This window comes from Nyctibius grandis, chromosome 7 (genome assembly GCF_013368605.1).
Source record: "Nyctibius grandis isolate bNycGra1 chromosome 7, bNycGra1.pri, whole genome shotgun sequence".
NCBI lineage: Eukaryota > Metazoa > Chordata > Aves > Nyctibiiformes > Nyctibiidae > Nyctibius > Nyctibius grandis.
This window is the reverse complement of record NC_090664.1, coordinates 58,937,125-58,964,418: the sequence shown is the minus strand read 5'-3', so window position 1 is coordinate 58,964,418 and position 27,294 is coordinate 58,937,125. Positions and strand designations below refer to the sequence as shown.

The window sequence follows — 27,294 nt, the reverse complement described above, 5'->3', positions numbered from 1 at the left end:
AATACTCCACTCTGATGCTATTTTAGTTCACATCTTTGCTCCTTATTCTGCTGCTCCACCTTCCCTTAGTTTTCCTTCCCTTTTTCTGAGCCTCGACCACTGGGAATATCTCATGTCAGGTTGGATTCCTGCTCGCTCTCTTCCCTTCATTTCTTTTTTTTTTTCTCCCCTACTAAACAAGTCAGTCGTGTCCCATTAACATCTCCTCCCTGGGCATGAAAGCTGGCCTGTGGTGGCCTTCGTTCCTTCCCTCCTCCTTGCTGCATCTCTGGATTCCTCTGCTTTAGCCTACATACGCTGTCAGAGCTGAAGTGCAGGCTCTGTTTGTATGAAGTGTGTTGTTCCATCTATTTTAAACAGAAAAGAGCCATAATCTAAGGGCTCGAGCGCAGAGCTGGGAGATGAGAAACGCTCGTTCCAGCTTGGAAAGTCGCTCCATGTGAACGTGGCCAGCTGCTGAGCTGCCTGCCTGCCAGCTTTTCTGTAAAAAACAGGGATTTGTTTGGTTTTTTGGTCCTCTTTTGGAGTCCACGCAGCGCTTAGTGGTTGAAAAGCACAATAAAACGTGCAGGGGAGCTTCATGTGAAGCTTAAGAGATGGAGAAGCCGCCGTCGTGGCTGTTTCTGGGCCAGGCCTTGCTGCTGGCCCCGCAGCTGGCCGTGTCGCCCGTGGCATACAGACACCCGGGCGCTTGCCTCGGGCTCTTCTGCGCCGTTCGCAAAGTGGGAGTCGGCCTCTTCTCCCAGGCAACCAGCGCTAGGACAAGAGGACACAGCCTCAAGCTTGGCCAGGGGAGGTTCAGGTTGGCCATCAGGAAGCATTTCTTCTCAGCAAGGGTCATTAGCCATTGGAAGGGGCTGCCCAGGGAGGTGGTGGAGTCACCATCTCTGGAGGGGTTTAAGCAAAGCCTGGACATGGCACTTAGTGCCCTGGTCTAGTTGCCATGGTGGTGTCAGGGCAATGGTTGGACTCGATGATCCCAGAGGGCTCTTCCAACCTGGTTGATTCTGTGATTCTGTTCGGCCCTCCTGTCCCGCTGACTGTTTCTCTGCTGTTTTTGCAGATGCCCCTCCTGCGCAGCCGCCTCCGCCAGCCGAAGGGGTGACCCCCCCTCCGGCCGGAGCCCCGCCGGCCTCCGCCGCTCCCTAAGCAGCCAAGGAAGAAGGAACTTCTACAGCAACATAGTGGTGACCAAAAATGAATTCCTCAGTTACCTTCTGTTCCCTCGGGGGGTTTTCACCTCCCGTTGGCCCACCCCGATCGTGTGTGTGTGCGTACACGTACACATACACCACAGCATCCTTCTCCCCCTCTCCCCACCTCTCAACCTTGGCAGTACTTGGTGTTCCTTCGGGAAAGCTCTCGATGGAAGATGCCGGTGGTGCCTCCCGTGTTGCTGGTGGGAAGTCCCTTGTGCTTTGGGCTGCTTGCCTTTCAGAGTGTGCTCGACTCTGGTTTCTTTCATCTTGGTGTTTTGAGCTTTGGGTTCTCCTGGGGAGGGGGGAAAAAAAAAATAAGTCAAGCTTTTAAGGTGGTGGAGGCATCAACTGAGCTTTAGGTGTCGCGTGTGCCCGCTCCACCTGTGATATTGGGTTCTCTGGGTAGAGTGAGCAAAGCATCAAGATTGGAACCAGTGTTTTGAGCAGAGAAGGAAAATCAGGGCGTGCTGGAGCACGGGAGGCGCAGGGGTGGCAGCCGTGCTCATTGCAGATACCTGCTCGTCAAGGACAGCAGCCAAGTCCTGGGGCTGCCTCGCTAACTTATTAAAGAAAATATTGATCCCGTGTGAAACGAAGGCAGGAGCGAATCAATCGGAATAAAACCACTCAATGGTAGGAGTTTTCTTGCTCCAGTTTTTACCTTTTTTTTTTTTTGCCTTTGGAGGTGGTAGTTGAACCTTCCCTCTGAGTAGATGGTACAGTAGCCAACTGAGGAATAAACCCGTGATTTTTAGTCCCTCTTTTTGGAGCATATACTTTGTACTTTTAAAAATGAACAAAAAAAAAGTAGGTAGTGAAGAAGTGCTAGAGTAGGGGATGGGGTTGGGAGGGCTGGGGTGCGAATGCCAGAACTACCTCCTGCGGAGAGCCGGGGTGGGCAGAGCCAGCGGCCGTGGTGGTACGGGCCTTGGGGACAGCTCCCACGTCACCTGCCGTGGGCAGGGGGTTGCGGGTGAGGGAAGAGCTTCAGGTGGCACGTCAAGGAGCCCTCGTTGAGTGAGACCACCGGCGCAGACCTCCACAAACTGCTCGTCGGTGACTGCAATAAGTCCTTTGGTGGCCGTGGTTGGGTTCTCTGCTCCCTTCCTGGTGTTAAGGTCACCTTGCCGAAGGGCTGGAGAGCGCTTGCTTGTTCGAAGGGTGGCTTTGGCCACCGAGTGCAAGGTGGTGGCCTAAGGCTTGCCCGGAGATCTCCCAGATCACCTGAAACCCCCAGAACCACTTACACCATCAAGGAAAGGATTCGCTTTGAAGAGCGCTCAGGTCATTGACTCCTCCATGGTAACGGTTGGACCTCCCAGGTCCCGAGCGTGGCGTCACCGTTCCTGGGCCGCCCGCACACACCTCCGGGAACCCACAGTGCCTCGCAGAGAGCGGCCGGGGCCTGCTGCCTCCCGCCTCCCACCAAGGAAATTCAGCCCCAGCGTCACCTTTCCCACCGGGGTCTTTGGGGTGAGCGTGGGATTTTCTGGTTCAGCCCGTAGTCCAGTTTAGAATAACCTCAGGTTGTTTTTAGCGTGATCGACTTCAAATGTAAAAGGATCCAGATGGAGACTATTTTTTACTGTACTAGCGATGATCCTGCAGAGTACCTGAATTCTTGACACTCGTGTTTCTGTATAAATAAGACATGTGCTGACTTTTTCACCTGATCCTCTGTATAGGGCCGGTTTTATTCCTGCAACGCAGCCACCCGATTTTGTGAAATAAAAAAAAAACAACGTGGTTTTTGTACGAAGCTTGTGCCGCTTTCTCTGGAGTCTCCTTTCCCCTCCCTGGGTGGTGCAGATGAGCTGAAGGCTCTGAAGGGGCAGATTTTAATGGAGGAGGACTGGGCGCGCTGGCCTGGCGGGGTCCCACCGTTCCTGTACCACCTTCACTGTTAATTGTTTAATTCAGATGCTGTTCAGATCGCTTGGCCTCTCCTGCAGGGCTCGAGAGGCTGATGGGATAATTTGCCTTTTAATTAAACTGAAACCAGGAATCCGATCAGGATTGTATTGGAAATGCTTCTGCTGGTGTTTCACCAGGTGAGGGCTTTTTCCTCGGAAGAAGCACACTAATGGCACGTCTTCCCCGACATCCTAGGTGTGTCCTGGAGCGAGTCCAGAGGAGGCCACGGAGATGCTCCGAGGGCTGGAGCCCCTCTGCTCTGGAGACAGGCTGGGAGAGCTGGGGCTGTTCAGCCTGGAGAAGAGAAGGCTCCAGGGAGACCTTCTAGTACCTTCCAGTGCCTGAAGGGGCTACAGGAAAGTGGGAGAGGGGCTTTTGACAAGGGCATGGAGTGACAGGACGAGGGGGAACGGTTTTAAAGTGACAGAGGGGAGATTGAGATGAGATGTGAGGAAGAAATTGTTTGCTGTGAGGGTGGTGAGAGCCTGGCCCAGGTTGCCCAGAGAAGCTGTGGCTGCCCCCTCCCTGGCAGCGTTCAAGGCCAGGTTGGATGGGGCTGGGAGCAACCTGGTCTGGTGGAAGGTGTCCCGTGGGATCCAGGACAAGGTCCCCCAGCACCCTGGGGTGACGCTGGCTGCAGCTGGAGCTCTCGGGTGTCAATACCCAAGGGGACACCAGTGAGTGGCCCATTGACCATGGCTGGTGGCCCGGGTGTGGGAGGGGGGTGTCCCCTCAGTGACAGGACCAGGAGGGAGGGGATGCTCCTGGGCGAGGTGCCCCAGGGCTGCGAGGTGACACGGGGACCTGTCAAGGGCTTGGCCGTGCCGGCGCCGGTCCCTGGCCTGGCTCTCGAGGAACAGCATCGCCCTTCGTGCCATCTCCATGGGGGAATTTCCCCTTTCATTGGAGCCTCCTGTGGGGTCACGGGGCAGGGACCCTGTCCAGCAGCCCTGGGAGCTCTGGGGCAGTGGGGTGTCGTCTGGAGGCTGCAATGGGTAACCTGGGGGTGATGATTGGGAAGGGTTTTCCCCAAAATCCCTTGTTTTTTATCTTCTTCCAAGCTGACGTGATAAAAACCACCTGGTGTCCCTCAGATGCAGCAGCCCAGGCTCCCAGCACTGGGTGGGTGCCGATGCCCAGGTCGCCCACCTGGCTCCGTGGTGCTGAGCCCACTGAGAGCCGTGGGCAGGAGCGGTGCTGGCGGACACCGACCTGGACCAGCACCTTCCACAGCCCGGTCCCAGCTGGGGACCCCGAGGGACGTCTCCTTGCCAAGCACTTGTCCACATGCTGTTGCAAGCGCCACCAGGTCACAGAATCACAGAATCAACCAGGTTGGAAGAGCCCTCTGGGCTCATCGAGTCCAACCATGGCCCTGACACCACCATGGCAACTAGACCAGGGCACTAAGTGCCATGGCCAGGCTTTTCTTCAACCCCTCCAGAGATGGTGACTCCACCACCTCCCTGGGCAGCCCCTTCCAATGGCTAATGACCCTTGCTGAGAAGACCAGGACATTGGAGGAGACCCCCTGAAATGGAGCCGGGCTCTGCCCTCGAAGGATGCTCAGCGCTGAGCTCTGCCCCCTGCACTCCTGTGGCTCTCTGCGGCTGCAATCGTGGCTTCCCTCTTCCAGGTGAGCCAGAGCCCGCGTCTTGGAGGGCATTAAACACCCGTGACCTGTCGGGAGAGGGATCAGGTGTGTGTTCCCCGCCCCGTGCACCGCTGGGGTTCGGCTCTTCTGCCCTCCCCAGCTTTTTTCCTTCACTTTCCATGGGGTGAGGTGGTGTCTTCACTCCTTCTCCTTAACCATGAAACAGCTGCTTTGATTCCTCCTCATTTCCAGCAGCGGTAAAACCAAAACCTTGAAGATGAGAAGCATTTCTGAAGTGCCTGTAGTGCCCTCTTTGCAGAACTGTGAGTATCAAACCGGTTTCCTGAGCTGGGAAGGAGAGGTGGGGAAGGTGCTGTCGCTTGCAGCTGACTTTCCCCAGCCCGTGACGGTTTTATTTGTCACTCCTCGGGGCTCTGGGCACATTTGCCAACGCAAAAGGTGTCGAAGCCAACTGGTGTGTGCTGTGCTCAGTCCTTGGGCTGCGATGCTCGGGCCTCGGGGCGCAGCTCTGCTGGTTCTTCCCCCCAGCGCAGCTCGTGGACGTTTTATTCAGGTTTTATTTGGTGTTTGCAGCTCCGAGCTGTGACGTGCGAGTGTTAAACCTCTCCCAGCTCTTCCCTCTGCAGCCGCAGAGGAGCGGGGCTGGGGAAGGGCCGCAGCAGGGGGAGCAGGAGCCGGGGGCTCGTTCCCCGCTGAAGTGGTTGGGGTGGTTTTGGGGGTACCCGAGGCTGGGGGGAGCGGGGCCTGGGGAGCACGGAGGTGGCGGAGGGTTGATTTTACGTCCCGCGGGCGGCGGCTTCCTCCAGCCATGGGTGTCACGTCGGGGCTCGTCACCTCGGAGCCGTGCCCGTGCGGTGCCAGCCCCGATCAAGGGCAAAGCTGTCCTGCTAAAGCGCTGCCTGAGCTGGGCTGAGCTTGTACCTGGGCTCAGGCTCGCTGTTGAGGATGCTCCGAGAGAGGGAAGAGGGGAGATTGAGATGAGATCTGAGGAAAAAATTCTTTGCTGTGAGGGTGGTGAGAGCCTGGCCCAGGTTGCCCAGAGAAGCTGTGGCTGCCCCCTCCCTGGCAGCGTTCAAGGCCAGGTTGGATGGGGCTTGGAGCAACCTGGGCTGGTGGAAGGTGTCCGTGGGATCCAGGGCAAGGTCCCCCAGCACCCTGGGGTGACACTGGCTGCAGCTGGAGCTCTCGGGAGTCGGGGGGGGCTTTGGGTGCAGGGTGGGTGCTGCTGCCCTGCCCGGGCTCCATCCCCCTGCCCCATGTGCCATCCCCAGCACCGTCCCTGTCCCTGGGATCCCACCTGCCCTCCCTCAGCCTCTCGCTGCGATGGTGGGGACCCAGCGGAGGGACCCCCAGCTGCACGTGGGACCCCGGTGTCTCTTCCCGACCCGTTTCCCCCGCTGTCACGGCCGTGTCCCCCCGTCCGTCCCGGCGGCCCCTCGCCCGGTCCCCTTGGAAACGCAGCCAGGGGCGGAAGCGCGGGGAATATTAAGCAGGTGCAGCCCCTTCAATCCCCCTTTGAGCGAGGACAGAGCGGGGCTTGTTCCCGGTGCGGGGAGCCCGGCCAGGCGCGACGGCTGCCGGCGGGGGAGAGGGGACCCCCGGCCCCCCCAGCCCCTGCAGCACCCCCTGCCCACGCGCCCCACGGCTGCCCCTCTGCGTGGGACAGGGTGGCATGGGCCAGGGGTGGGTCACGGGTCCCACGCAGCGGCTGGGGGACACTTGCTGCTCCCCAGGGCCCCCGGCCCTGCCCCGAGCATCCTTCCCCGGCGCGGGATGTGGGAGCAGCCATGGCGGTGTGGATGGAGGAGGACACGCGGTGACCTTGGCCAGAGGCCAGCCCGGAGCTTACGGTGGCCCCAGGAGGGATGAGGTGGCCGCAGGGCTGGTGGTACAGGGGATGGCGCAGCCCCTCTCCCATGCATGGGTCCGGGCTGAGCCCCCCCGCTGCAGCTCGGGGTGTCCCCACACATGTGGGTGTCCCCAGCACAGCCATGACCCCCCCTGCAGAGGTGGCATTCAGGGTGGCACCCGGGTTGGTGGTGGCACCTGCAGGGTTTGGGTGCTGCCCCGGCTCTGTTGGGGCCAGGAGGGAGCGTGTCCCCCCCCCCGTGGCTTCCGGCAGAGCCGGGGGGTCCCGGGGGGTCCCTCTGTGCCGGCACCCCCTGCCTGCACCCCCAGTCTCAGAGCTCCGTTCATGGTGCCCACAGGGGTGGGGGGGCTCGGGGTGGGGGTCCCCCCGCACCGGCTGAGGATGGTGGGGGGGGTCCCGGTGCTGGGATGCCCCCCTCCATGCAGGAGCAGTTTGGGGGGGGTCAGCGAGGGATCGTGGTGCTGGTGGGGGGAGCAGTTTGGGGGGGTCGATGGGGAATCCTGGTGCTGCTGGGGGGGTCCTGGTACTGGTGCAGGGACACCCGCCGTGCAGGGGCAGTTTTGGGGGGGGACTCAGTGAGGGACCCCGGTGCTGGGGGGGTGCAGGGGGGGTCCCAGTGAAGAGATGCCCCCCCCCCCAAGCAGTTTGGGGGGGGTCAGTGAGGGACCCTGGTGCTGGGGGGGTGCAGGGGGGTCCTGGTGCAGAGACAGCCCCTGTGCAGGGGCAGTTTGAGGGGGGGCAATGAGGGACCCCGGTGCCGGGGGGGGATGCGGGGGGGGGTCCCCCGGTGCTGTCAGGGGTGGGGGGTGTCAGTGAGGGATCCCGGTGCCGGGGGGGGATGCTGGGGGGGTCCCCCGGAGCTGGGGGGGGGATGCTCGGGGGTCCCCCGGTGCCGGGGGGGGATGCTGGGGGAGGGATGCTGGGGGGGGGTCCCCCGGTGCTGGGGGTGGATGCGGGGGGGGGGGTCCCCCGGTGCTGTCGGTGGGGGGGGGTGTCAGTGAGGGACCCCGCTACCGGGGGGGGGATGCTGAGGGGGGGTCCCCCGGTGCCGGGAGGGATGCTGGGGAGGGTCCCCCGGTGCTGTCGGTGGCGAGGGGTCCCGCCGCGGGGTCCCGTAGCCCCGGCCGTGGCTCCCGGCGCCGTCCCCGGTGCCGCGGGCGGAGCCGGTGCCGCCGCCCGCCCCCGGCCCGGCCCCCCCCGGCCCCCCCCGGCTCGGCGCGGGGCGCGGGCGGAGCCGCTGCCGGTGCCGGTGCCGGTGCGGCCCCGTGGCCGGTCCCTCCATGCCGCCATGGCCCCCGCGGCCGCCCCGGCCCTGGCCCTGGCCCTGCTGCTGCCGCTCGGCGCCCTCGGTGCGTACCGGGGACGGGGGGGGGGGGATCCCGGGGGGGTCCCGGGGGGCGGCGGCGGCTCCTGCATTCCTCTGCGGGCAACCGGGGGGGGGGATCCCCTTGGCGGGGCTGGAGCCCCTGGGGAGGGGGCTGGATCCCCTTGGAGGAGGGTCTGGAGCCCTTTGGGGGGGCTGGATCCCTTTAGGGGACTGGAGCCCTTTGGGGGGGGTCCCTTTGAGGGGGCTGGAGCCCCTTTATGTCTGGGGTGGTTCTGCAGGAGGGCTGGATCCTTTTTGGGGGGGGCTGGATCCCTTTGGGGGGACTGGATCCTCGTGTGTGTATGGGATGCATCTGCAGGAGCCCGAGGAGGGGTAGATCCCCTTACCGGGGCTGGATCCCCTTGCAGAGGAGGGGGGGGGACTGGATCCTGTTGCAGGGTGGGGGCTGGATCCCCTTTATGTATGGGGTGTGTTTGCAGGAGCCTGAGGAGGGGCTGGATCCCTTTGGGGGGGGGCTGGATCCTCTTGTGTGTATGGGGTGCATGTGCGAGAACCAGAGAGAGCTGGATCCCCTTGTAAGGGGGGGCTGGATCCCCTTGCAGGGGGCTGGATCCCCTTGTAGGGGGATGGATCCCCTTGCAGGGGGCTGGATCCCCTTGTAAGGGGATGGATCCCTTTGCAGGGGGATGGATCCCCTTGCAGGGGGGGACTGCATCCTATTGGGGGGGCTGGATCCCATTGTGTGTATGGGGTGCACTTGCAGGAGCCAGAGAAGGGCTGGATCCCCTTGCAGAGGGGACTGGATCTTTTGGGGGGGGCGTGTTGGATCCTGTTGCAGGGGCTGGATGCCCTTGTGTGTATAGGGTGTGCTTACAGGAACTAGGGGAGGGCGGGATCCCTTGCGGGGGGGTCCAGGATCCTGTTACAAGGGGCTGGATCCCATTGTGGGGGGCTGGATCCCATTGTGGGGGGGCTGGATCCCATGATGTGTATGGGGTGCACTTGCAGGAACCAGAGGAGGGCTGGATCCCCTTTCAGGGGGGGCCTGGATCCCCTTGTGGGGGCTGGATCCCCTTATGGGGGGGTAGATCCCTTGGGGGGGGCTGAATCCCCTTGCAGGGGGGGCTGGATCCCTTTGGGGGGGCTGGATCCCCTTGCAGAGGCAGGAGAGGCTGGTTCCCCTTGCAGGGGAGCTGGGGGGTCTGGGCCAGTGTGGGGGGGACGGGGCGGGGGGCTGTGTCACAGTGGGGGGGGGTCATAGAATTGGGGGGTGCTGACCTGGGTGCGGGGGGACCCACGGAGCTGGGGGCTTCTGCGGGGTTTGCCCCTTCAGCCCCTGGGAGAGGCTGTCAAAGACTTGGGGTGCAGCCCCCCCCCCCCCCCAAAATGTCTGTCGTGGTGCTGGTGAGTGCGAGGTTGAGCCAGTGGGGACCCGCTGGGACCCCCCCCCAGGCCGCCGCGGCCTCCCTGCGCTGTGGGGGGGCACCTCTGACACGTCCTTCTCTCCTTGTCCCCCTCCAGCATCCGAGTGGCCCCCCCGAAACGCCAGCGAGGCCGAGGGCCGAGGCTGGGGGGGCTCCCTGGCCAGCAGCCCCCCGCGGTGGGACCCGGTGAGCAACGGCACCGGCCCCGGGGGGGGCACGGCGGGACCCCAGCTAGAGCCCCCCGGGGGGGACACGGCCGCCACCACGGACCCCGCAGGGTGCGCGGGGTGCGCCGGGGAGGGGGACGCCAGCGCCGGGCCCCCCAACGCCGGCTCGGCGGCGGCGGCCGTGACCTGGCCCGGGGACGGGGGGACGGTGGCCCTGGGCAGCCCCGAGGAGCCGGGGAGCGGCGAGCGGCCCACGCCAGCCTCCCCGCCCGGTGCGGGGGGCTTTGGGGGGCTCCCGGCTGTGCCACCGAGCCCCCCCGGCCTGCAGCTCGCCACCGACTCCGACCTGCTGCCGGCGGCCGGGGGCTCGGCCGCGCCGTGGCCCCCCGTGCCAGGTGACCCCAGCCCCGTCTCGGGGCGTCCCCCGGAGCTCCGGGGGGCCGCGTCCAGCCCGGGCCCGGCGCAGGGGGCTCGCGGCCGGACCGACGTGACCTGGCTGGAGGCGGAGGGGCCCGTCACGGCCGAGCCACCCGCCGACCGCGCGGCCTCCGAGATCATCGACGTCGACTACTACGACCTGTTCGAGGGGGGCGAGGGGCTGGGGGGGTCCCCCGGGGGCGGCCGGGGGGCGGCCGGCGAGGTGCGGCGGCGGGGGCCGGAGGGGGCGGCCACACCATGGGCCCTCCATGAGCTCTACGACGACTTCACGCCCTTCGACGAGGCCGATTTCTACCCCACCACCTCGTTCTACGCCGACGGGGACGAGGAGGACGAGCTGGAGGAGGACGAGGAGGAGGACGAGGAGGAGGAAGATGGGGGGCTGGAGGATGAGAACAGCTACCGGCCGCCCGCCTCGGCCGTGCCCGGCGCCCAGCCGGTGCCCCGGGACCCCCGACCCACCGGCCGCCGCGACATGGCCCCGGCGCAGCCCTCGGGCAGCCCCACGGCGCGGCCGCGGCCCGGGGAGCGGGGCCACCCCGAGAACGGCACCGGGTGCCCGAGCGGGTACGTGCGGCACAACAGCTCTTGCCGCTCCCTCTGCGACCTCGTCCCCAGCTACTGCCACAACGGCGGCCAGTGCTACCTGGTGGAGAGCCACGGGGCCTTCTGCCGGTAAGGGACGGGGACCCCGGTCCCAGGGGGAGATGGGGGGGGCATGCAGGGGCTCTCCATCCTTGTGCACCCCATCGTTGGGCTCTCCATCCTTGTCTACCCCATCCCCGGGCTCTCCATCCCCTGCACCCCATCGCCCTGCACCCCATCCCTGGGCTCTCCATCCCCCTTCACCCCATCCCCGGGCTCTCCATCCCCTGCACCCCATCCCTGTGCACCCCTTCCCCTGCACCCCATCCTTGGGCTCTCCATCCCTGCACCCCATCCCTGGGCTCTCCATCCCCTGCACCCCATCCCTGCACCCCATCCCCTGCACCCCATCTCTGGGCTCTCCATCCCCTTCACCCCATCCCCAGGCTCTCCATCCCCTACACCCCATCCCCAGGCTCTCCATCCCCTACACCCCATCTCTGGGCTCTCCATCCCTGCACCCCATCCCCTGCATCCCATCCCTGGGCTCTCCATCCCTGCACCCCATCCCTGGGCTCTCCATCCCCTACACCCCATCCCCAGGCTCTCCACCCCCCGTGCACCCCGTCGGGGTCCCCTCACCCCCCCAGCCCGGTCCCGCCGGGGCACAGAGGGGCTCTCCCAGCCCCCCAAGCAGCGGCTGGGCAGGAATTAGGTCAGGGCCGGGGCTCCGGGGCCGCCGCGCTAATCGGCCCCGGCAGATTGCGCCCGGGGAGGGCCGACGCCGGCTGTGCCGCACGGCTCGGCACGCGTCCCGCGGCTGGCACCGGGCCCGCTGGCACGAGGGGACGGGGATGTGTGGCGTGATGGGGCTGTCCCCAATGGCTGCCCCGCTCCGCAGGGCTGGGAGCCATGAGTGTGGGGTGCAGGGGGACCCCGACCCCACTCCTGGCATCGCCCACTGTCACCCTTCTCAGCATTTGGGGGTTACCCCTCTCAGGGTGGCCCTTGGGGACCCATTAATCTCATCTCCCTGGTTACAGATGTCAGCGTCCCCCGAGGATGCTCTGTGCGTTGGGGACACCTTTTTTTTGGGGTGGGGGATCCCTAATCGCCTCCCCTTGCAGGTGCAACACGCAGGACTACACGTGGCACAAGGGCACGCGCTGCGAGGCCATCGTCACCGACTTCCAGGTGATGTGCGTGGCCGTGGGCACGGCCGCCCTCGTCGTGCTCCTGCTCTTCATGCTCACCGTCTTCTTCGCCAAGAAGCTCTACCTGCTCAAGACGGAGAACAGCAAACTGCGCAAGACCAAGTGAGTGGCGGCGGGGACGAGGGCTGCAACCCCTCAAACCGTCCCCACCCGCCCTGGGGTGGCACCCCGATGGCCACGGGGACGGGGTGACGGCGGGTGGGAGCGCTCCTGGAGGCGGGTGCCCTGCGGGGACCCGGCGCGTGGCTCCTGCTCCACCATTAATCCTTTAAAGCCGCTCCTGACTGGCACCAGTTAATCTGCTGCACTGGGAGCTGGGCTCACCCTGCTGCCCAGAGGCCACCGGAGATGGGCCCCGCTGTGTCCCCGGGCACAGGGCTGGCATGGGGCGAAGGTTGGGGTCACCCCCCTCATCCCACCAATTGCTGCCCACCTTCCTGGAACTGGGAAGCAGGAAGCCCTCCCAGCCTGGCTCCCTAACGAGCTGTTAATTAGCGTTTGGAAGTGCCAAGTGTAATTAGCAGCGAAGGTGGGTGCCAGCCCCTGGGTCGCTGGCCCGGGGAGCCTGCGCTCCTGCCTGCCCTGGGCTGCCCTCACTGCCCCCTGCCTGCGCCTGCCCAGGGCTGGGGGGTGTTTGGCCCCCCCAAACCCAGAGCTGGGGGCATTTAGCCCCCCAAAATGCCACAACTGGGGTCATTAACCCCCCAGATCTCCGTCCCTGGAGACATTTAGCCCCCAAAGCCCAGAGCTGGGGACATTCAGCCCCCCAGACCCACATCTGGGGGCATTTAGCCCCCAAAGCCCAGAGCTGGGGGCATTTAGCCCCAAACCATAGATCTGGGGGCATTTAGCCCCCTAAAATCCCATGGCTGGGGTCATTTACACCCCAAACCTCCATCCCTGGGGACATTCAGCTCCAGCCCCCCCAGATCTGGAGGTATTTAGCCCCAAATCTCCATCCCTGGGGACATTCAGCCCCAAACCCCATAGCTGGGGGCATTTAGCCCCAAACCCTAGATCTGTGGGTATTTAGCCCCCAAATCTCCATCCCTGGGGACATTTAGCACCCCAAACCCCCAGATCTGGGGATTTTTAGCCCCAAATCTCCATCCCTGAGGATATTCAGCCCCAAACCCCAGAGCAGGGGGGCATTTAGTCCCCAAGTCTCTGTAGCTGGGGACATTTAGCCCTAAACCTCCATCCCTGGGGACATTCAGCTCCAGCCCCCCAGATCTGGGGGTATTTAGCCCCACACCTCCATCCCTGGGGACATTTAGCCCCACACCTCCATCCCTGGGGACATTTAGCCCCAAACTTCCATCCCTGGGGACATTTAGCCCCAAATCTCCATCCCTGGGGACATTTAGCCCCAAACTTCCATCCCTGGGGACATTTAGCCCCCAAATCTCCATCCCTAGGGACATTTAGCACCCCAAACCCCCAGATCTGGGAATATTTAGCCCCAAATCTCCATCCCTGGGGACATTCAGCCCCGAACCCCAGAGCAGGGGGGCATTTAGCCCCCAAATCTCCGTAGCTGGGGGCATTTAGGCCCAAACCTCCATCCCTGGGGACATTTAGCCCCCAGACCTCCAGCGCTGGGGGCATTTACCCCCCTCCCCAACACTGACTTCACCCCAAACCACGGCCAGGGGTGCCAGGGGTGCCCGGTGACATCCCCTGCTCTCCCCCCGGCAGATTCCGCACCCCGTCCGAGCTGCACAACGACAACTTCTCGCTCTCCACCATCGCCGAGGGCTCCCACCCAAACGTAAGGAGGCTCCGCCGCGCCGTCCCCCCGCCCCGCTCGCTGTCCTACCCTTGTCCCTCTGTCTGGTGACATCTCATCTGTACCCCCACCCGTGGTCCCCGTGCTGCCGGGGGGGTGGCATCGCCGCCGGGTTCCTCCTTGCCCTCCTGTCCCCATCCCCTCTGTCGGGTCCTGCCGTGCTGCATCCTGCCCCGTGTACCCAAACCGGGCCAGGCAGGGGGTCGGTGTCACCCTGCTGTCCCCCTGCCCCGTGTACCCAAACCGGGCCAGGCAGGGGGTCGGTGTCACCCTGCTGTCCCCCTGCCCCGTGTACCCAAACCGGGCCAGGCAGGGGGTCGGTGTCACCCTGCTGTCCCCCTGCCCCGTGTACCCAAACCAGACCAGGCAGGGGGTCGGTGTCACCCTGCTGTCCCCCTGCCCCGTCCCCTCCTGTCTTTAAATCGGAACAGAGAGAAGCGAAGGGCTTTGCCGAGCGTGACCCGGCGGAGCGTAGGTCCCCGTAGCCTTAACCTTGGCCCAGAGCCGCTTCTCCCCGTCTTGCCACGACCTTTAGCAGCGTCCACTGCCGCTCCCGGGGCCACCTCGCTCCCCGCTGCGGAGAGGACAGACCTTGGGATGAATTCGGTGCCGCTCCCCGGCGTCTCGCTGGGGTCTGACCCGTCCCCCCGGCAGCCGTGGGGGGACGTCGGGAAGAGGCATCCCCGGATTTGGGGCTGGTGGATGTGGCCAGTGGCACGGTGACAAATGGCAATAAATCCGACCCCTGGGGCCTCCTGCCAGGCGCCGCTCGGGAGCTGCTAATTGGCGTGGGGACGATGAGCCGGGCTGGAAATGGGGAGAGAAATGGGGTGGTGGGGGGGGACGGCTGGAGGGGTGGTGGGTGGGATGGCTCCCGTGGCTGGCGTGGCTCTCGGGTGCTGTTGGTGAGCGGCTGTGGGTGCTGTTGGCACCCCGAGGTGGGGAACCCGTGGCAGGGGATGGCAGCGGGTCCCCGTGGGTGGGTTGGACCCTGTCCCCGTGCCGTGAGCCCCACGCTCCCCTGTGTCCAGCTGTGTGCTGGGGGGGGACGCTGGGCTGACGTTGGGGATGTCGGTGCCTTAGAATCACAGAATCACAGACTGGTTTGGGTTGTGAGGGACCTTAAAGATCATCCAGTTCCATCCCCCTGCCACGGTCAGGGACACCTTCCACCAGACCAGGTTGCTCCAAGCCCCATCCAGCCTGGCCTTGAACACTGCCAGGGAGGGGGCAGCCACAGCTGCTCTGGGCAGCCTGGGCCAGGCTCTCACCACCCTCACAGCAAACAATTTCTTCCTCACATCTCATCTCAATCTCCCCTCTGTCAGTTTAAAACCGTTCCCCCTCGTCCTGTCACTCCATGCCCTTGTCAAAAGCCCCTCTCCAGCTTTCCTGTAGCCCCTTCAGGCACTGGAAGGTGCTAGAAGGTCTCCCCGGAGCCTTCTCTTCTCCAGGCTGAACACCCCCAGCTCTCTCAGTCTCCACCCGGTCCCCACTGCGGGTCACCCCCCCATTGCCACCGTGTGCCCCCCAGCTCCTGACCGTCCCCATCTCTCCTGCCAGGATGACCCCAGCGCTCCCCACAAGCTGCTTCAGGACTCCCTGAAATCCTGCCTGAAGGACGAGGAGCCGCTGAACATCCACAACTCGACGTCACCCAAGCACGACGGCGGGGGCAAAGGGGAGCGGGACGAGCCCAACTGCCTGCAGAACAACCTGACGTGAGCGGGGCAGGAGGAGGAGGAGGAGGAGGAGGCGAGAGCGGGCGCCAGCCCTCCCATCCCCTGCCCTGCTTTAAATCTCCCCGGTATCGCTTTTCCCCGCTCCGTGGCATGCTTTGGTGTGGTTTGTACAGAGGAAAAACAAACAAAAACATTAATTAAGAATCATACAAAGCCGAAGGCTCTCAGGGGCCTTCGGCCGCGTCGTGTCGTGGGGGTGTTTGGTCCGTGCTCCGTGTCCGTCGCTTGGGTTAGTTCAGTGATTTCTAAACCTCGGCCCTTCCGCAACTGACTTTTTTTGTACTTTTACCCCACTTTTTTTGAGATACAAGTGAAAACAACGACAAAAAAAAAGGAAGATCTTGAAATAAACCATTTTTTTTTTTTAAAGTTAAGCCTCTCGCCGCTGCCTGCGATCTCTCCACACGGACACAGCAGGTCCCTGCTTCCCCTCTAGCATCACCCAGGGGGTGGCGGGTGCCCGGTCCCCCATCCCTGCCCTTCCTGGGCCCTGCCAAGCTGGGGGTGCCCCCGTCCCGCTGTGGGCACCCTGTGGGTGCTGCCAGCCCCCGGCACCCCGGGGTGCAGCCGGCCCTGCCCCAGGACTGGATGCAGAGTGGGGGGTCTCCCAGGGAACCCCAACACCCCCACTGCCCTCCCCGGCTCCATCCCGCTTCCCGCAGGAGCCGATTTCTTCCGGAGCTGGCTTCACCCACGAGCCAAATCTCCTCGGGAGAGAGGAAATGAAGCAATTAATCACCACACACTATTAAGCGTGCGGCGCGTTAGGGACGCGGCCGGCGATCTCCCCGGGGCGGGCGGGAGATAAAGCCACAGCTCAGCGCGGTTTAGACATTCCCGGTGCCTGAATAATTAATTCTTGGCTCACCTGGGGAGGTTAAAAAATGAGGGGGGTGGTGGGAGCCGGCAGATGATTCTGGGGGTCACAGCAAGTGAGTGCGCAGGGAACATCCCGGGTAAAGCACCGGGGCGGCACGGACATCTCCAGCTGCCCCCGGAGGGAGGCCGGGTGTGGGGAGATGCGGGGTGGGATGGGGTGGCCGAGGAGTGGGCCCAGCTGGCGTGGTGGGGTCTGGAAACTCTCCCCTCCTCACCGGGATCCTTCCTGATGGCGCGTGTGGGTCCAGCCGGACACTGCCTGAGGAGAGAATGGCACGGCGCAGCCCCTCCATCCTGGCACAGCCCCTCCATCATGGATGATGCCCACCTCGGAGGTGAGGGTGGCACAGCAAAGCCCCTCCATCACAACACAGCCCCTCCATCCCTGCACAGCCCCTCCATCACGGCACATCCCCTCCATCCTGGCACATCCCCTCCATCCCGGCACAGCCCCTCCACCCCAGCACAGCCCCTCCATCATGGATGATACCCACCTCGGAGGTGAGGCTGGCACAGCACAGCCCCTCCATCACGCCACAGCCCCTCCATCGTGGATGATGCCCACCTTGGAGGTGAGGCTGGCATGATGCAGTCCTTCCATCATGGCACATCCCCTCCATCATGGCACAGCCCCTCCATCCTGGCACAGCCCCTCCATCACAGCACAGCCCCTCCATCATGGCACAGCCCCTCCATCCTGGCACATCCCCTCCATCATGGCACAGCCCCTCCATCATGGATGATGCCCACCTCGGAGGTGAGGCTGGCATAGCACAGCCCCTCCATCATGCCACAGCCCCTCCATCATGGATCTGCCCTGTCTCAACAGGGAGGTGCCCACCTCAGGAGCCTCCCGGGTGGACAAGGTGGCATCTGGGGCTGCTCATCCTTTGCCACCCATTTATTGTCCTTCTCGAGGAGCCCAGCACCTGGCCAAGGTGGGCAGCGGGGAACCAGCCTCCCCACACAGCCGGGTGGTAACTCCTGGGGGTGACCCCTCGGTTCAGAGCCGTGAGGGGTGCACCCAAGGAGGAGTTGGGGGCACAGGGTGTCATCCCCGCAGGCACTTACCGGGATTCACGAAAACGGGGCCACGAGGATTTCAGCAGGTCCAAGGATGCTCCTGTTTGTAACACACACGTTAAGGGGCGAGGGGGGGTATTTATCCCCCTGTCCCTCTGCTCTGGGGTACCAGTCTGACCCCCATCATCCCCCTCCTTGCTGTCCCCCTGCTTCGGACCCTCCTCACCCACCTGGCACGAGGACACAACCTCCATCCCCCACCTTGCTGCGAGCCCCATCTCGCTCCGGGGTCAGCGTCCCTCGCCGTGCCTCAGTTTCCCCGCGGGCGATGGCACGTCCCCAGCCCGCGGGCTCTCCCCTCGCTCAGGAGGGAGGAGGAGTGTGGTTTGCAGGTGATGGATGGGATGGAGGGGACAGGCAGGGTTCCCCCAGGGGCTGGGCTCCCCGTCAGCGCCTCGTCCCACCCAGGGGCAAGCAGGGGCACAGCGAAGGGCACCCACCCTGTGCCCCGGGGCCGATTTCACGGGCCCCCGTGGAGGAATTTGCAAAGCACCACACGGGCTTCAATCAACTGCCCCATCACCTCGACAGAGGCTGCGGACAGCCATTAAATTTGAACGCTCCGTTAGTTCTCTGGGAGGGGACGAGGCCCCTTTTGTGGCCGGGCGAGGGCTGGCGCGGGACGCGGGGTGCGAAGGGAGCTGGCACCGACGCCGGCACTGGCCTCCTCGCTCCGCCGTCCTCTTTTCTCTCGCAGACACGGAACAGGATTAGAGCCGCGACCCCGAGACAAGGAGCCTTTCTTCCTCCTGACGAGCTCCGGCTGCCTGAAACAAACCGGCCGCCGTCCCGACTGCCCGGGGAGCGAGGAGGGGAGAGGTGCCCGTTCAAACACCCCCACGGCCGTTTCCTTGCCCCGGAGCTGGCCCCGCAGCCCCAGCAGCTCCCCTCGCCTCTGAGGGACATTTGCCAGCTGATGCTGGCCATCTCCTTCCCCCTTGGTCAGTGCCCATCTCCCCCACGGCCTCCACCCCTTGGGCTTCAGCAAGTCCTGGCCAGGCTGGAGAGCTGGCGGAGAGGAACCTCATGAAGTTCAACCAAGGCAAGTGTAGGGTCCTGCACCTGGGGAGGAATAACCCCCTGCACCAGTACAGGTTGGGGCTGATCTACTGGAGAGCAGCTCTGCAGAGAAGGACCTGGGAGTTCTGGGGGACAACAAGTTCCCCACGAGCCAACAATGTGCCCTTGGGGCCAGGAAGGCCAATGGTGTCCTGGGGTGCGTGAGGAAGAGTGTGGGCAGCAGGTCGAGGGAGGTTCTCCTGCCCCTCTACACGGCCCTGGTGAGGCCACACCTGGAGTAACTGTGTGCAGTGCTGGGCCCCCCAGTTCAAGACAGACAAGGAGCTACTGGGGAGAGTCCAGTGGAGGGGTACGGAGATGGTGAGAGGGCTGGAGCATCTCTGCTGCGAGGAGAGGCTGAGGGAGCTGGGGCTGTTCATGCTCGTGGGAGCGTCTCTGCTGACACCCAGGTGTTCCCACCATCACTGGGCTGCCTCCTGGCTTGCAGGAGCCCTCACCTCGTATTTGCGTAGCCAGAAAGCATCAGGATCTCAGCATTTAGTGGTGGGAAATACCAATTACTCCATTATTCTCAGTCTCTCTGCAACAGGGAGTGAAGCCATTGACCAACACCCCCAGGTCCTTTTCCCCCAGGCACTTTCCAGCCCCTCTCCCCCCAGCCTGTAGCGGTGCGGGGGGCTGTTGTGCCCCAAGGGCAGGACCCAACACTCGGCCTCATGAAGGGATGTGGAAGAAAATGGGAATAAAGACAAGGGCCCCCGAGACACTTTGAGAATTGGTAAGTGAGATCTCATGGGAGGGACGTTTAAAGGTGAAAGGAGTTAAGGAAACTGGCAGGTCTTCAAAGCAACGAGGCAAACACCACACATACAAGCCATCCCAACGGGGAACCAGCTTGGCTACGTCGCAAGCGCTTCATTGACCTCAGGCTCAAGAAAAAAACGTTTACAGAAAGTGGGAACTAGGTCAGATTACTAAGGACAGTTATAAGAGTAGCATAAGCATGTGGGGAAACGTCGGCAAGGCCAAGGCACAAATTGAGATGGAAATGGCAAAGGTGGCTGAGCATTCAAGGGGTTCACTGGGGTTTTTTTTAAAACCAGTCTTTAAAAATGTCAACTGCAAGCAGACGCCGACCACAATAAATAAGACATTGTGCTCTCCAGCAAGACGGTGTTAATTGCAATAAATAACAATACTGAAGAGCGTACACAGATGGGTTAGGTATTTTCTGAGCTTCATCCTGTGGTACTTAGAAAACCAGTTAAAGCCACTTCAGACCTATTAGGTAGCACAAGGGATGGATAAGGTTTTCCAAGACCGGGTCCAGTTTGGGGCATGCCACTTCAGGAAAGATGCAGCCCATGGGAGAAGGTTCAGGAGAAGCAAGAAGAACGATGAGAGATGCAGAAAAGCCAGACTCCGAGGGGTGGGATGGGCAGTGTGGAGAGCTGAAGGACGAGGGAGACATGAGAAGAGCCTCAAAGGATGTAAAAGGCTTCTTCAAAAAGGCTGGGAGCAACCAGGGTTGGTGGTGGCATGTCAGAGGACCCCCAAAAAAAGGTGACTTTCAAAGGATGAACTTCAGTTGCCAGAAGAGACAGTTCACAGAGACATTAGGAAATATTTCCTAACTGCAAGGAGAACAAACCGCAAGGACAGGCTGCTGGGGAGGGCGGGCGGCTCTCCTTGCAGAGGTCATCAAGAGCAGGTTAGATGCAGCTCTGTGTGACAAGAATTGCTGACGCTCCCATATGGTGAGGCTGCGGGATCGCTGATCCCCAGGGTCCCTCTCAGCTCGGTTTTGTGTTTTCCAACACACCACCTCTTTGCACGGACAGAGCTGGGGCTGATGGGTGAGCTACTCCGGCTTCTCTATCTGGGAGATATTTTACACCTGACTTTTTGCTTCTTTCACTCCCCAATAATTCTTGATCCAGGAATATTGCTCAGAACTATGTATCCTATTTGCATTTAGTAAATTAATTGGAAGTAATTTTGCAGAAGCACCTAGGAGTCTGGAGGGTCTGACCTGTGAGGAACGGCTGAGGGAGCTGGGGGTGTTTAGCCTGGAGAAGAGGAGGCTCAGAGGTGACCTTAGTGCAGTCTACAACTACCTGAAGGGAGGTTGGAGCGCAGTGGGAGTCGGCCTCTTCTCCCAGGCAACGAGCGATAGGACAAGAGGACACAGCCTCAACCTTGGCCAGGGGAGGGTCAGGTTGGACATTAGGAAGCATTTCTTCTGAGCAAGGGTCATTAGCCATTGGAAGGGGCTGCCCAGGGAGGTGGTGGAGTCACCATCTCTGGAGGGGCTTAAGAAAAGCCTGGCCATGGCACTTAGTGCCCTGGTCTAGTTGCCATGGTGGTGTCAGGGCAATGGTTGGACTCGATGATCCCAGAGGGCTCTTCCAACCTCATTGATTCTGGGATTCTGTGAGTCTGTGAGTCCTGGTCTTGAATGAGAATCTCCTTTCTCTAGGTGCTACAAAAACGCAGCACGAAAATACGGTCCTTGCTTCAGAGCGCTCACGATTTAACTGCAAGTCAGGAGACAGCAGATGGAGACAATCTGTTGGGTGGAAGAGTACAAAGAAGCAGTGAGACAATACTGGCTGGCACCACAGACAGTGGGGTTTAGCACAAGACGAGCCAAACTCGCTGGGGTTTTGCACAGACGTTGGAGAAGGGATTTCAGGAAGGATTTGGGAGAAGATGAGGAGATTCTTCTGCAGCTTTAGAGCTCTAGCTTGGTGCCCCAGGCCAGGGATAGAGATGTGGAGCGGAGAAGTGGCTCTCTGAAGTTGTGTCGTCCTCAGGCTGCTGAGAGTTTGTTGTACGTGGGATGGGCAGAAATAGGAGAGGGCAGGAGAAAAGGAGCCGTGGGAGAGCTCCGTGAGTGAGAGCTGGGAGGAGGAGAAGGAGGCGCTGCAGAAGGGGGCGAGGAGAGAGGCACGAAGAAACGCAGGATGGGGCAAAGTGAGGAACAGAGTCGAAGAGGATCAGCAGTGTGAAGGGTGAGGGGATGACGGCGAGTGGGAAGGGCAGAGGATCTGGTGGAGAGCGGTGTCTTTAGAGAGCCAAACACCCGCATCTGGGAGAGGAGGAGGGCAGCACTTTGCCCGCTTTGATCCCACTTTGCTCGCAGCCGTCCTCAGGAGCTCGGTGGTTCCATCCTCAGGAGCTCGGTGTTTACCTGCTGAGATGGCTTTGCTGCTGGATCCCCGCTGGGTTCAGAATGTTTCCTGGGGATTTTTCAGGTGGAAAAGGCCTGGAGACCCCTCGTGGAGAGCCAGCAGGCATTTCGCTTCGGAATGGTAAAGTGAATTTTAAAGGTGACCTGAAAACTGAATGAAAACACTCTGGTTTTTTTTTTTTCCTTGCTTTATGGATGCAGTAAATTATTCTTCACAGCCACCAGCAATCAGCAAACAAACCACGGGTAAATGTAGTGAGGTTGAGGTTAAAATTGAGGTTCGACATCAGCAGCAAGTGTCTCACGTGGGGATAATGAGGCACCGGGAAGAAACGCCAAGAGAGGGTGCAGAGGCGTCGTGGCTGAGGGTTCCCAAGGACGGGTTGGACAAACATCTGTCAAGAAAGGTTTCAGCTGAACTGATTTTGCCTGGTGGCAGGTGTTGCTCTATCTGCACGACCTCTCCGGGTCCCTCCAGTCTTATGCTCAGTGATCCTGTGATGCTTCTGCCTTTTTTTCTCATCAGAAATGTCAAGCCTGCTCTTCCATCCCTCTGCCAGAGTCGTTGCCTCCGTGAAACAGGTTTAGGAGCTTCATCTTCACTGGGGGCTGTGGGAGTGGTAATTCTTAGTTTTTTTCTCCTACGTTTTTAATAGTTGCTACATACACAGGGGAATATATATGTGTATATGTATAAAAATAGGCAGAAAGTAAGATTTGAAAAGGGACAGAAGACAAATCATCGCCCTTCCCATCTATTTGCTCTATTTACCTTGTATTTCTTCTGTCCCAGTTGTATCAGTCCCCCATAAAATCATCCGGGACAATGAATACCCAGATGTGAGACTAACCCCACCCTGAAGTGGGGCATCCTGGCTTCATGCAACCAGCGTAACGAGCAGCAGAAGAGGGAGATGTACGTGCTGCTGCTGTCACGCCTGCTTTGCTTTGGGAGCTGGCTTTTAAAGGCAGCTCTGGGCTCTCTGTGCTCAGCCGTCCCGCCTGTTTTACCACGTCCTCAGGCATCGAAATTCATATTTGTTTTCCCCGTCTCCTCCCTGCTGTTTCTCCCTACAGCCTGGCAGGTCCGCAGCCTCGGGGAATCACAGACTAGAGGCTTTGTAAATACCTGCGGGATTGTGTTTCCTCAGCAGTGCTTTCCCCAGCCGTGTCCTGGGCTGCATCCCCAGCAGCGTGGCCAGCAGGGCGAGGGAGGGGATTCTGCCCCTCTGCCCCGCTCTCGTGAGACCCCCCTGCAGTGCTGCGTCCAGCTCTGGGGCCCAACAGAAGGACACGGAGCTGTTGGAGCGAGTCCAGAGGAGGCCACGGAGATGCTCCGAGGGCTGGAGCCCCTCTGCTCTGGAGACAGGCTGAGAGAGCTGGGGCTGTTCAGCCTGGAGAAGGCTCCAGAGAGACCTTCTAGCACCTTCCAGTGCCTGAAGGGGCTACAGGAAAGTGGGAGAGGGGCTTTTGACAAGGGCATGGAGTGACAGGACGAGGGGGAATGGTTTTAAACTGAGAGAGGGGAGATTGAGATGAGATGTGAGGAAGAAATTGTTTGCTGTGAGGGTGGTGAGAGCCTGGCCCAGGTTGCCCAGAGAAGCTGTGCCTGCCTCCTCCCTGGCCAGTGTTTGTCCTGGTTTCACTGGGATTTGGTTTCAGTTTGTGGCCAGCCACGGTGATCAAGGCCCCCAGCAGTTAAATCCGGGGCAGCTGCCCCAGGCTGGCCCACAGGTGTCTTCTATAGCATTGACATCAAGCTCACTATAAAAGAGAGGGTTTGCTGGGAGGAGGTAGAGGGTTTTTTCTGTTCTTGTCGTGATTCCTGGAGCAACTTGCCACTAATTTGTGGGTGAGTATATTTTTGTCTACTTTGTGTTGTTATTTATATTGATTTTCTTAATTTCATTAAATCTGGTTAACGTCATCCCATGAGTCTCCCTCTATTTTCCCCAATTCCCTTCCTCATTTGGGGAAGTGACATTGGGTGAGAGAAATACTGCTATTTTTTAGCCCTGGGTGTGGGCTAAATGAAGATAGTGTTCAAGGCCAGGCTGGATGGGGCTTGGAGCAACCTGGTCTGGTGGAAGGTGTCCCTGCCCGTGGCAGGGGGTTGGAACTAGATGGGCTTTAAGGTCCCTTCCCACCCAAACCAGTCTGTGATCCTATGTTTGAAGTTAGGAGCTACTAATGAGCTCTGGTGTTTGCTGCTCATTTGCAAAGCATAGGTAAGCTGGAAAAAAACTGAGATGTCCACATTGCTAAAAGGAAACCAGTTTCCCCCTGTGTTTTCCTACAGAAAAGAGGATTTTAATGGCAGAGGGGTGAGGACTGAGGTTATGGCAGGGTGACACATCAGAATGGCAGTGACAATGGCAGGAGCAGGCAGCAGCCCTGCCTCTTGTGCCAGGTTCCCTCTCTCCCCTGCCTGTCACAGGGAGGGACCCACTGGCTTAGAAATTCTTCTCCAAGTCTGGCTCTTGCATTTCTTCAGAGAAATTCACCACCTGGTTCAGCTCATCCATTATTCCTGCCAGCTGCTTTTTGCCGTGTCAAGGCCCCAGCATTGAGTGGGCTGAATTTATTCCCCCCCTGAACACAAGCTGAGTTAAAGGGACAACTTGCCCGTTCCTTTTCTTCCCCAGCCATTGACTCAGCCCAACATCTGCTCTCTGATTAACCCCCTCTGGCCTCAGAGCACTCATGATCCTTTGAGTGAAAGCATCACTAAAGCATTTAGCATTCTATAGGCGACAACGGCGCTATTCGAAGCCACCACAACCCTCCCACTTCGGGACGCTCCTTTTGCCGTGGTGTCACTTGATTTGTGCAGTAAAATCCAAAGGGACGGGAACATCGTGGGTAGCTCAGCGCTGAGGCACACTGGCATCTCTGGATAATAAAAAGAGGTTAATCAAACCCCTTCCCCCCCCCTAAAAATAATTTTCCACGCACTCATGTCAAGGATCCTGGTGCTTTTAGTTAACCTTCTCTGCCATGTGCTTGGGAATTACCTCCAACCCCACAAGATTAATTGTTTTTATTTGTTCAGTTGTTTTTTTTCTTACTTTTGGTCATGGATTGTTTTTTACCCCCTGGTCTGACACAGCAGCGGAGCTAATTGTAAGCAGCATTGTTACCTATGGATGCCATATGGCTCCACCGTGCAACACCGACGAGGTTTGCTGCGTTGTAAACACTGCAAACAAGCACGAAGCAGATGGGAGGGAAGGGGCAACATTTTTAACAGGCAAAATTCTCGCTGCCTTCGCGCGGTAACAAGTCGTGAAATGTGAGAAGGAATATATTAAGGAGGACAAGAGGTGTTTGGAGGGATGCAGCTGTACTTTGCATGCGGTTTTGGTGCCTTTCCCACCGCAAAGAGGAAAAAGAGGATTTTATATTTCATTTACAAGGCGTTTAGGGCTCTGCAGCTCCTGAAGGAGCTGCTACAGGGAGAGAAATGTGACAGCGCACACAAAGGTGGTCTGAAAATGGCATATTGCTGGCATACTAATGCAGCCCTACGGAGAGCTCCCAGGTAGGAACACCTCCGTGTTCTTCTCTGCCTGTGAACTCCCTTCGCTGCCGTCTGTGCTGCAGAACGGGGCTCTGCAGACAAACCATGTGGAGTAGGAGGCCAGGAGCCAGAGCCAGACTATTTCAAAGGGCAGCGAAGGAATTAAGGCTCTAGCTGCACCAACACAGAGCAGGGACTTAGCTGGTTACTGGGCTCCCTGAGCCCAGACCCAGGTTCCCAGCTCTGTGAAAGGGTAGGAAAACAAAAGCAAAGCGATTTGGACTTTTAAAGCAGCTTTCAGCTAAAGCTTTTACAGAAATGAAGCCATCAAAGGGTAGGAGAGGAAGTCCTTTCACAGCTAAATAACTGGTTAAAAGACAGGAAGCAAAGGGCTGACGGTTTCTGCAACCAAGAGGGATTACAGATGGGCTACCCCAGGGTCTGGGCTGGAACCTGGCTTACCCAGCGTATTCCGACACACTCTGCAGAGAGGATGGAGAATGGGATGATAAATTTAACAGATAATACAGAAAGAGAGAAGAACAGCTGCAATGGCTCAACCAACTACCCATACAGCCCACTGACTTTGTAAAACAGTTGTCCTAACCAGATGGCGAGGGAAGGCCAAGGCAAGTGCTGCTGGTGCTCCCACAGCTCTTCTCCCAGGCCCCAGTAGTTGTCTGTAGTTGCCATAAGGCTCTGCAGAGGGGTCTGGACAGGCTGGATCTGTGGGCTGAGGCCACTGTGTGAGGTTCTGCACTTGGGGCACAACAGCCCCCCGCACCGCTACAGGCTGGGGGAGAGGGGCTGGAAAGTGCCTGGGGGAAAAGGACCTGGGGGTGTTGGTTGATGAGCAGCTGAACATGAGCCAGCAGTGTGCCCAGGTGGGCAAGAAGGCCACCAGCATCCTGGCTTGTACCAGCACTAGTGTGGCCAGCAGGACCAGGGCAGGGATCGTCCCCCTGTGCTCGGCACTGGGGAGGCCGCACCTCGAATCCTGGGTGCAGTTTTGGGCCCCTCATGACAAGAAAGACCTTGAGGTGCTGGAGCGAGTCCAGAGAAGGGCAACGGGGCTGGGGAAGGGTCTGGAGCACAAGTGTGATGGGGAGCGGCTGAGGGACCTGGGGGGGTTTAGCCTGGAGAAAAGGAGGCTGAGGGGAGACCTTCTCGCTCTCTACAACTGCCTGAAAGGAGGGTGTAGCGAGGGGGGGTCGGTCTCTTCTCCCAGGTCACAAGTGACAGGACGAGAGGAACCGGCCTCAAGTTGTGCCAGGGGAGGTTTAGATTGGAGATGAGGGACAATTTCTTCATGGAAAGGGTTGTCAAGCGCTGGCACAGGCTGCCCAGGGCAGTGGTGGAGTCCCCATCCCTGGGGGGATTCAAAAGCCGTGTAGATGTGGTGCTGAGGGCCGTGGGTTAGTGGTGGCCTTGGCAGTGCTGGGGTAACGGGTGGACTCGATGATCTTAAAGGTCCTTCCCAACCAAAACGGTTCTGGGATTCTATGATTCTATAATTCACAGCTCAGGGGCTGCCCAAGCCAGTGGTGGCCCTCAGAAGATCTCTCTTCCATGGATGTGTTCCCTTCTCCCATTGAGTCACCCTCCTAAACCCTCAGCAGTGATGAGCTGTGGTTCTGAAGAGCCCCACGCTACAATCCACAGGCGTCTCCTCTCTCTTGCTCAGCGCTTGCCATTTGTGAGCATCGTTTGATGCCCCCTAATGCTCACAGATGATGAGACAGCGCAAGGCTGGTGCATCTCTCCTGGCCCCTTGGCTCATCCAGGTCTCCAGCATGTCTCCCCTCAGCCGAGCAATCCTTGTCTTTGATGAAAATCAAAGGTTACGAAAGCTTAGATGGGGCAATGAAACAGAAAGGTGAATTCAATGCCAAAAAAAAATGTGAATGCTGGCACACGGGCAAAAATAATGCTAAATAATGTGGACGTTTGTGGTTACAGGCTGTAAATTTGCTGTTACTGCTCAGCTGCTACCTGGGAACTGCTGCAGCTCGTTCTCTGAGTGTCAAATTAATGCTCAGCAACACTGGAACATGCTAATAACTTAATAGGGATTATTAAGAGAATAAGAGACCCCTCCCCAATATCCCACTCCCTCATGGCATACGGCATCTGCCATAAAAACCCAGGGGCCTGTAGCTGCCAAAGGGGCATAGGGGGAACCTCTGGGCTGGGGACCAGGGTGGTGACCAGTGCCACCAGCTCCAGGGGGCTGGTCACTGGTGGTTGGTACTGGGATCCAGTCCCATTTAGCACCTTTATTAACGATGGGGATGGAGGATTGTGCTGCTGCCCAG

The 27,294-nt window shown here is 60.3% G+C and overlaps 2 protein-coding genes across 2 annotated transcripts in view; both read left to right on the top strand.

The window, feature by feature from the left end:
- The window catches only part of SMARCC1 (SWI/SNF related, matrix associated, actin dependent regulator of chromatin subfamily c member 1), a 94,178-nt gene extending 91,220 nt beyond the window's left edge, over nt 1–2,958 (top strand). Inside the window, exon 28 of the mRNA XM_068404400.1 lies at nt 1,064–2,958. Within this exon, the coding sequence (XP_068260501.1) occupies nt 1,064–1,149 (86 nt within the window). The 3' untranslated portion in view covers nt 1,150–2,958. The remainder of the gene's footprint in view (nt 1–1,063) is intronic.
- Nucleotides 2,959–7,886: 4,928 nt separating this feature from the next.
- On the top strand, nt 7,887–15,420 carry CSPG5 (chondroitin sulfate proteoglycan 5). The gene is made up of 5 exons (XM_068404419.1): nt 7,887–7,947; nt 9,447–10,629; nt 11,667–11,855; nt 13,452–13,524; nt 15,106–15,420. Exons 1-5 carry the CDS (start codon nt 7,887–7,889, stop codon nt 15,265–15,267), a joined length of 1,668 nt encoding a protein of 555 aa, XP_068260520.1. The 3' UTR covers nt 15,268–15,420.
- Nucleotides 15,421–27,294: the final 11,874 nt, after the last annotated feature.

Coding starts and splice junctions, on each gene's coding strand:
- CSPG5 (XM_068404419.1), top strand. CDS start 7,887: ATGGCCCCCGCGGCCGCCCCGGCCCTGGCCCTGGCCCTGCTGCTGCCG. Junction 11,856..13,451: donor AGCAAACTGCGCAAGACCAA/GTGAGTGGCGGC, acceptor TCCCCCCGGCAG/ATTCCGCACCCCGTCCGAGC. Junction 13,525..15,105: donor CCGAGGGCTCCCACCCAAAC/GTAAGGAGGCTC, acceptor CTCTCCTGCCAG/GATGACCCCAGCGCTCCCCA.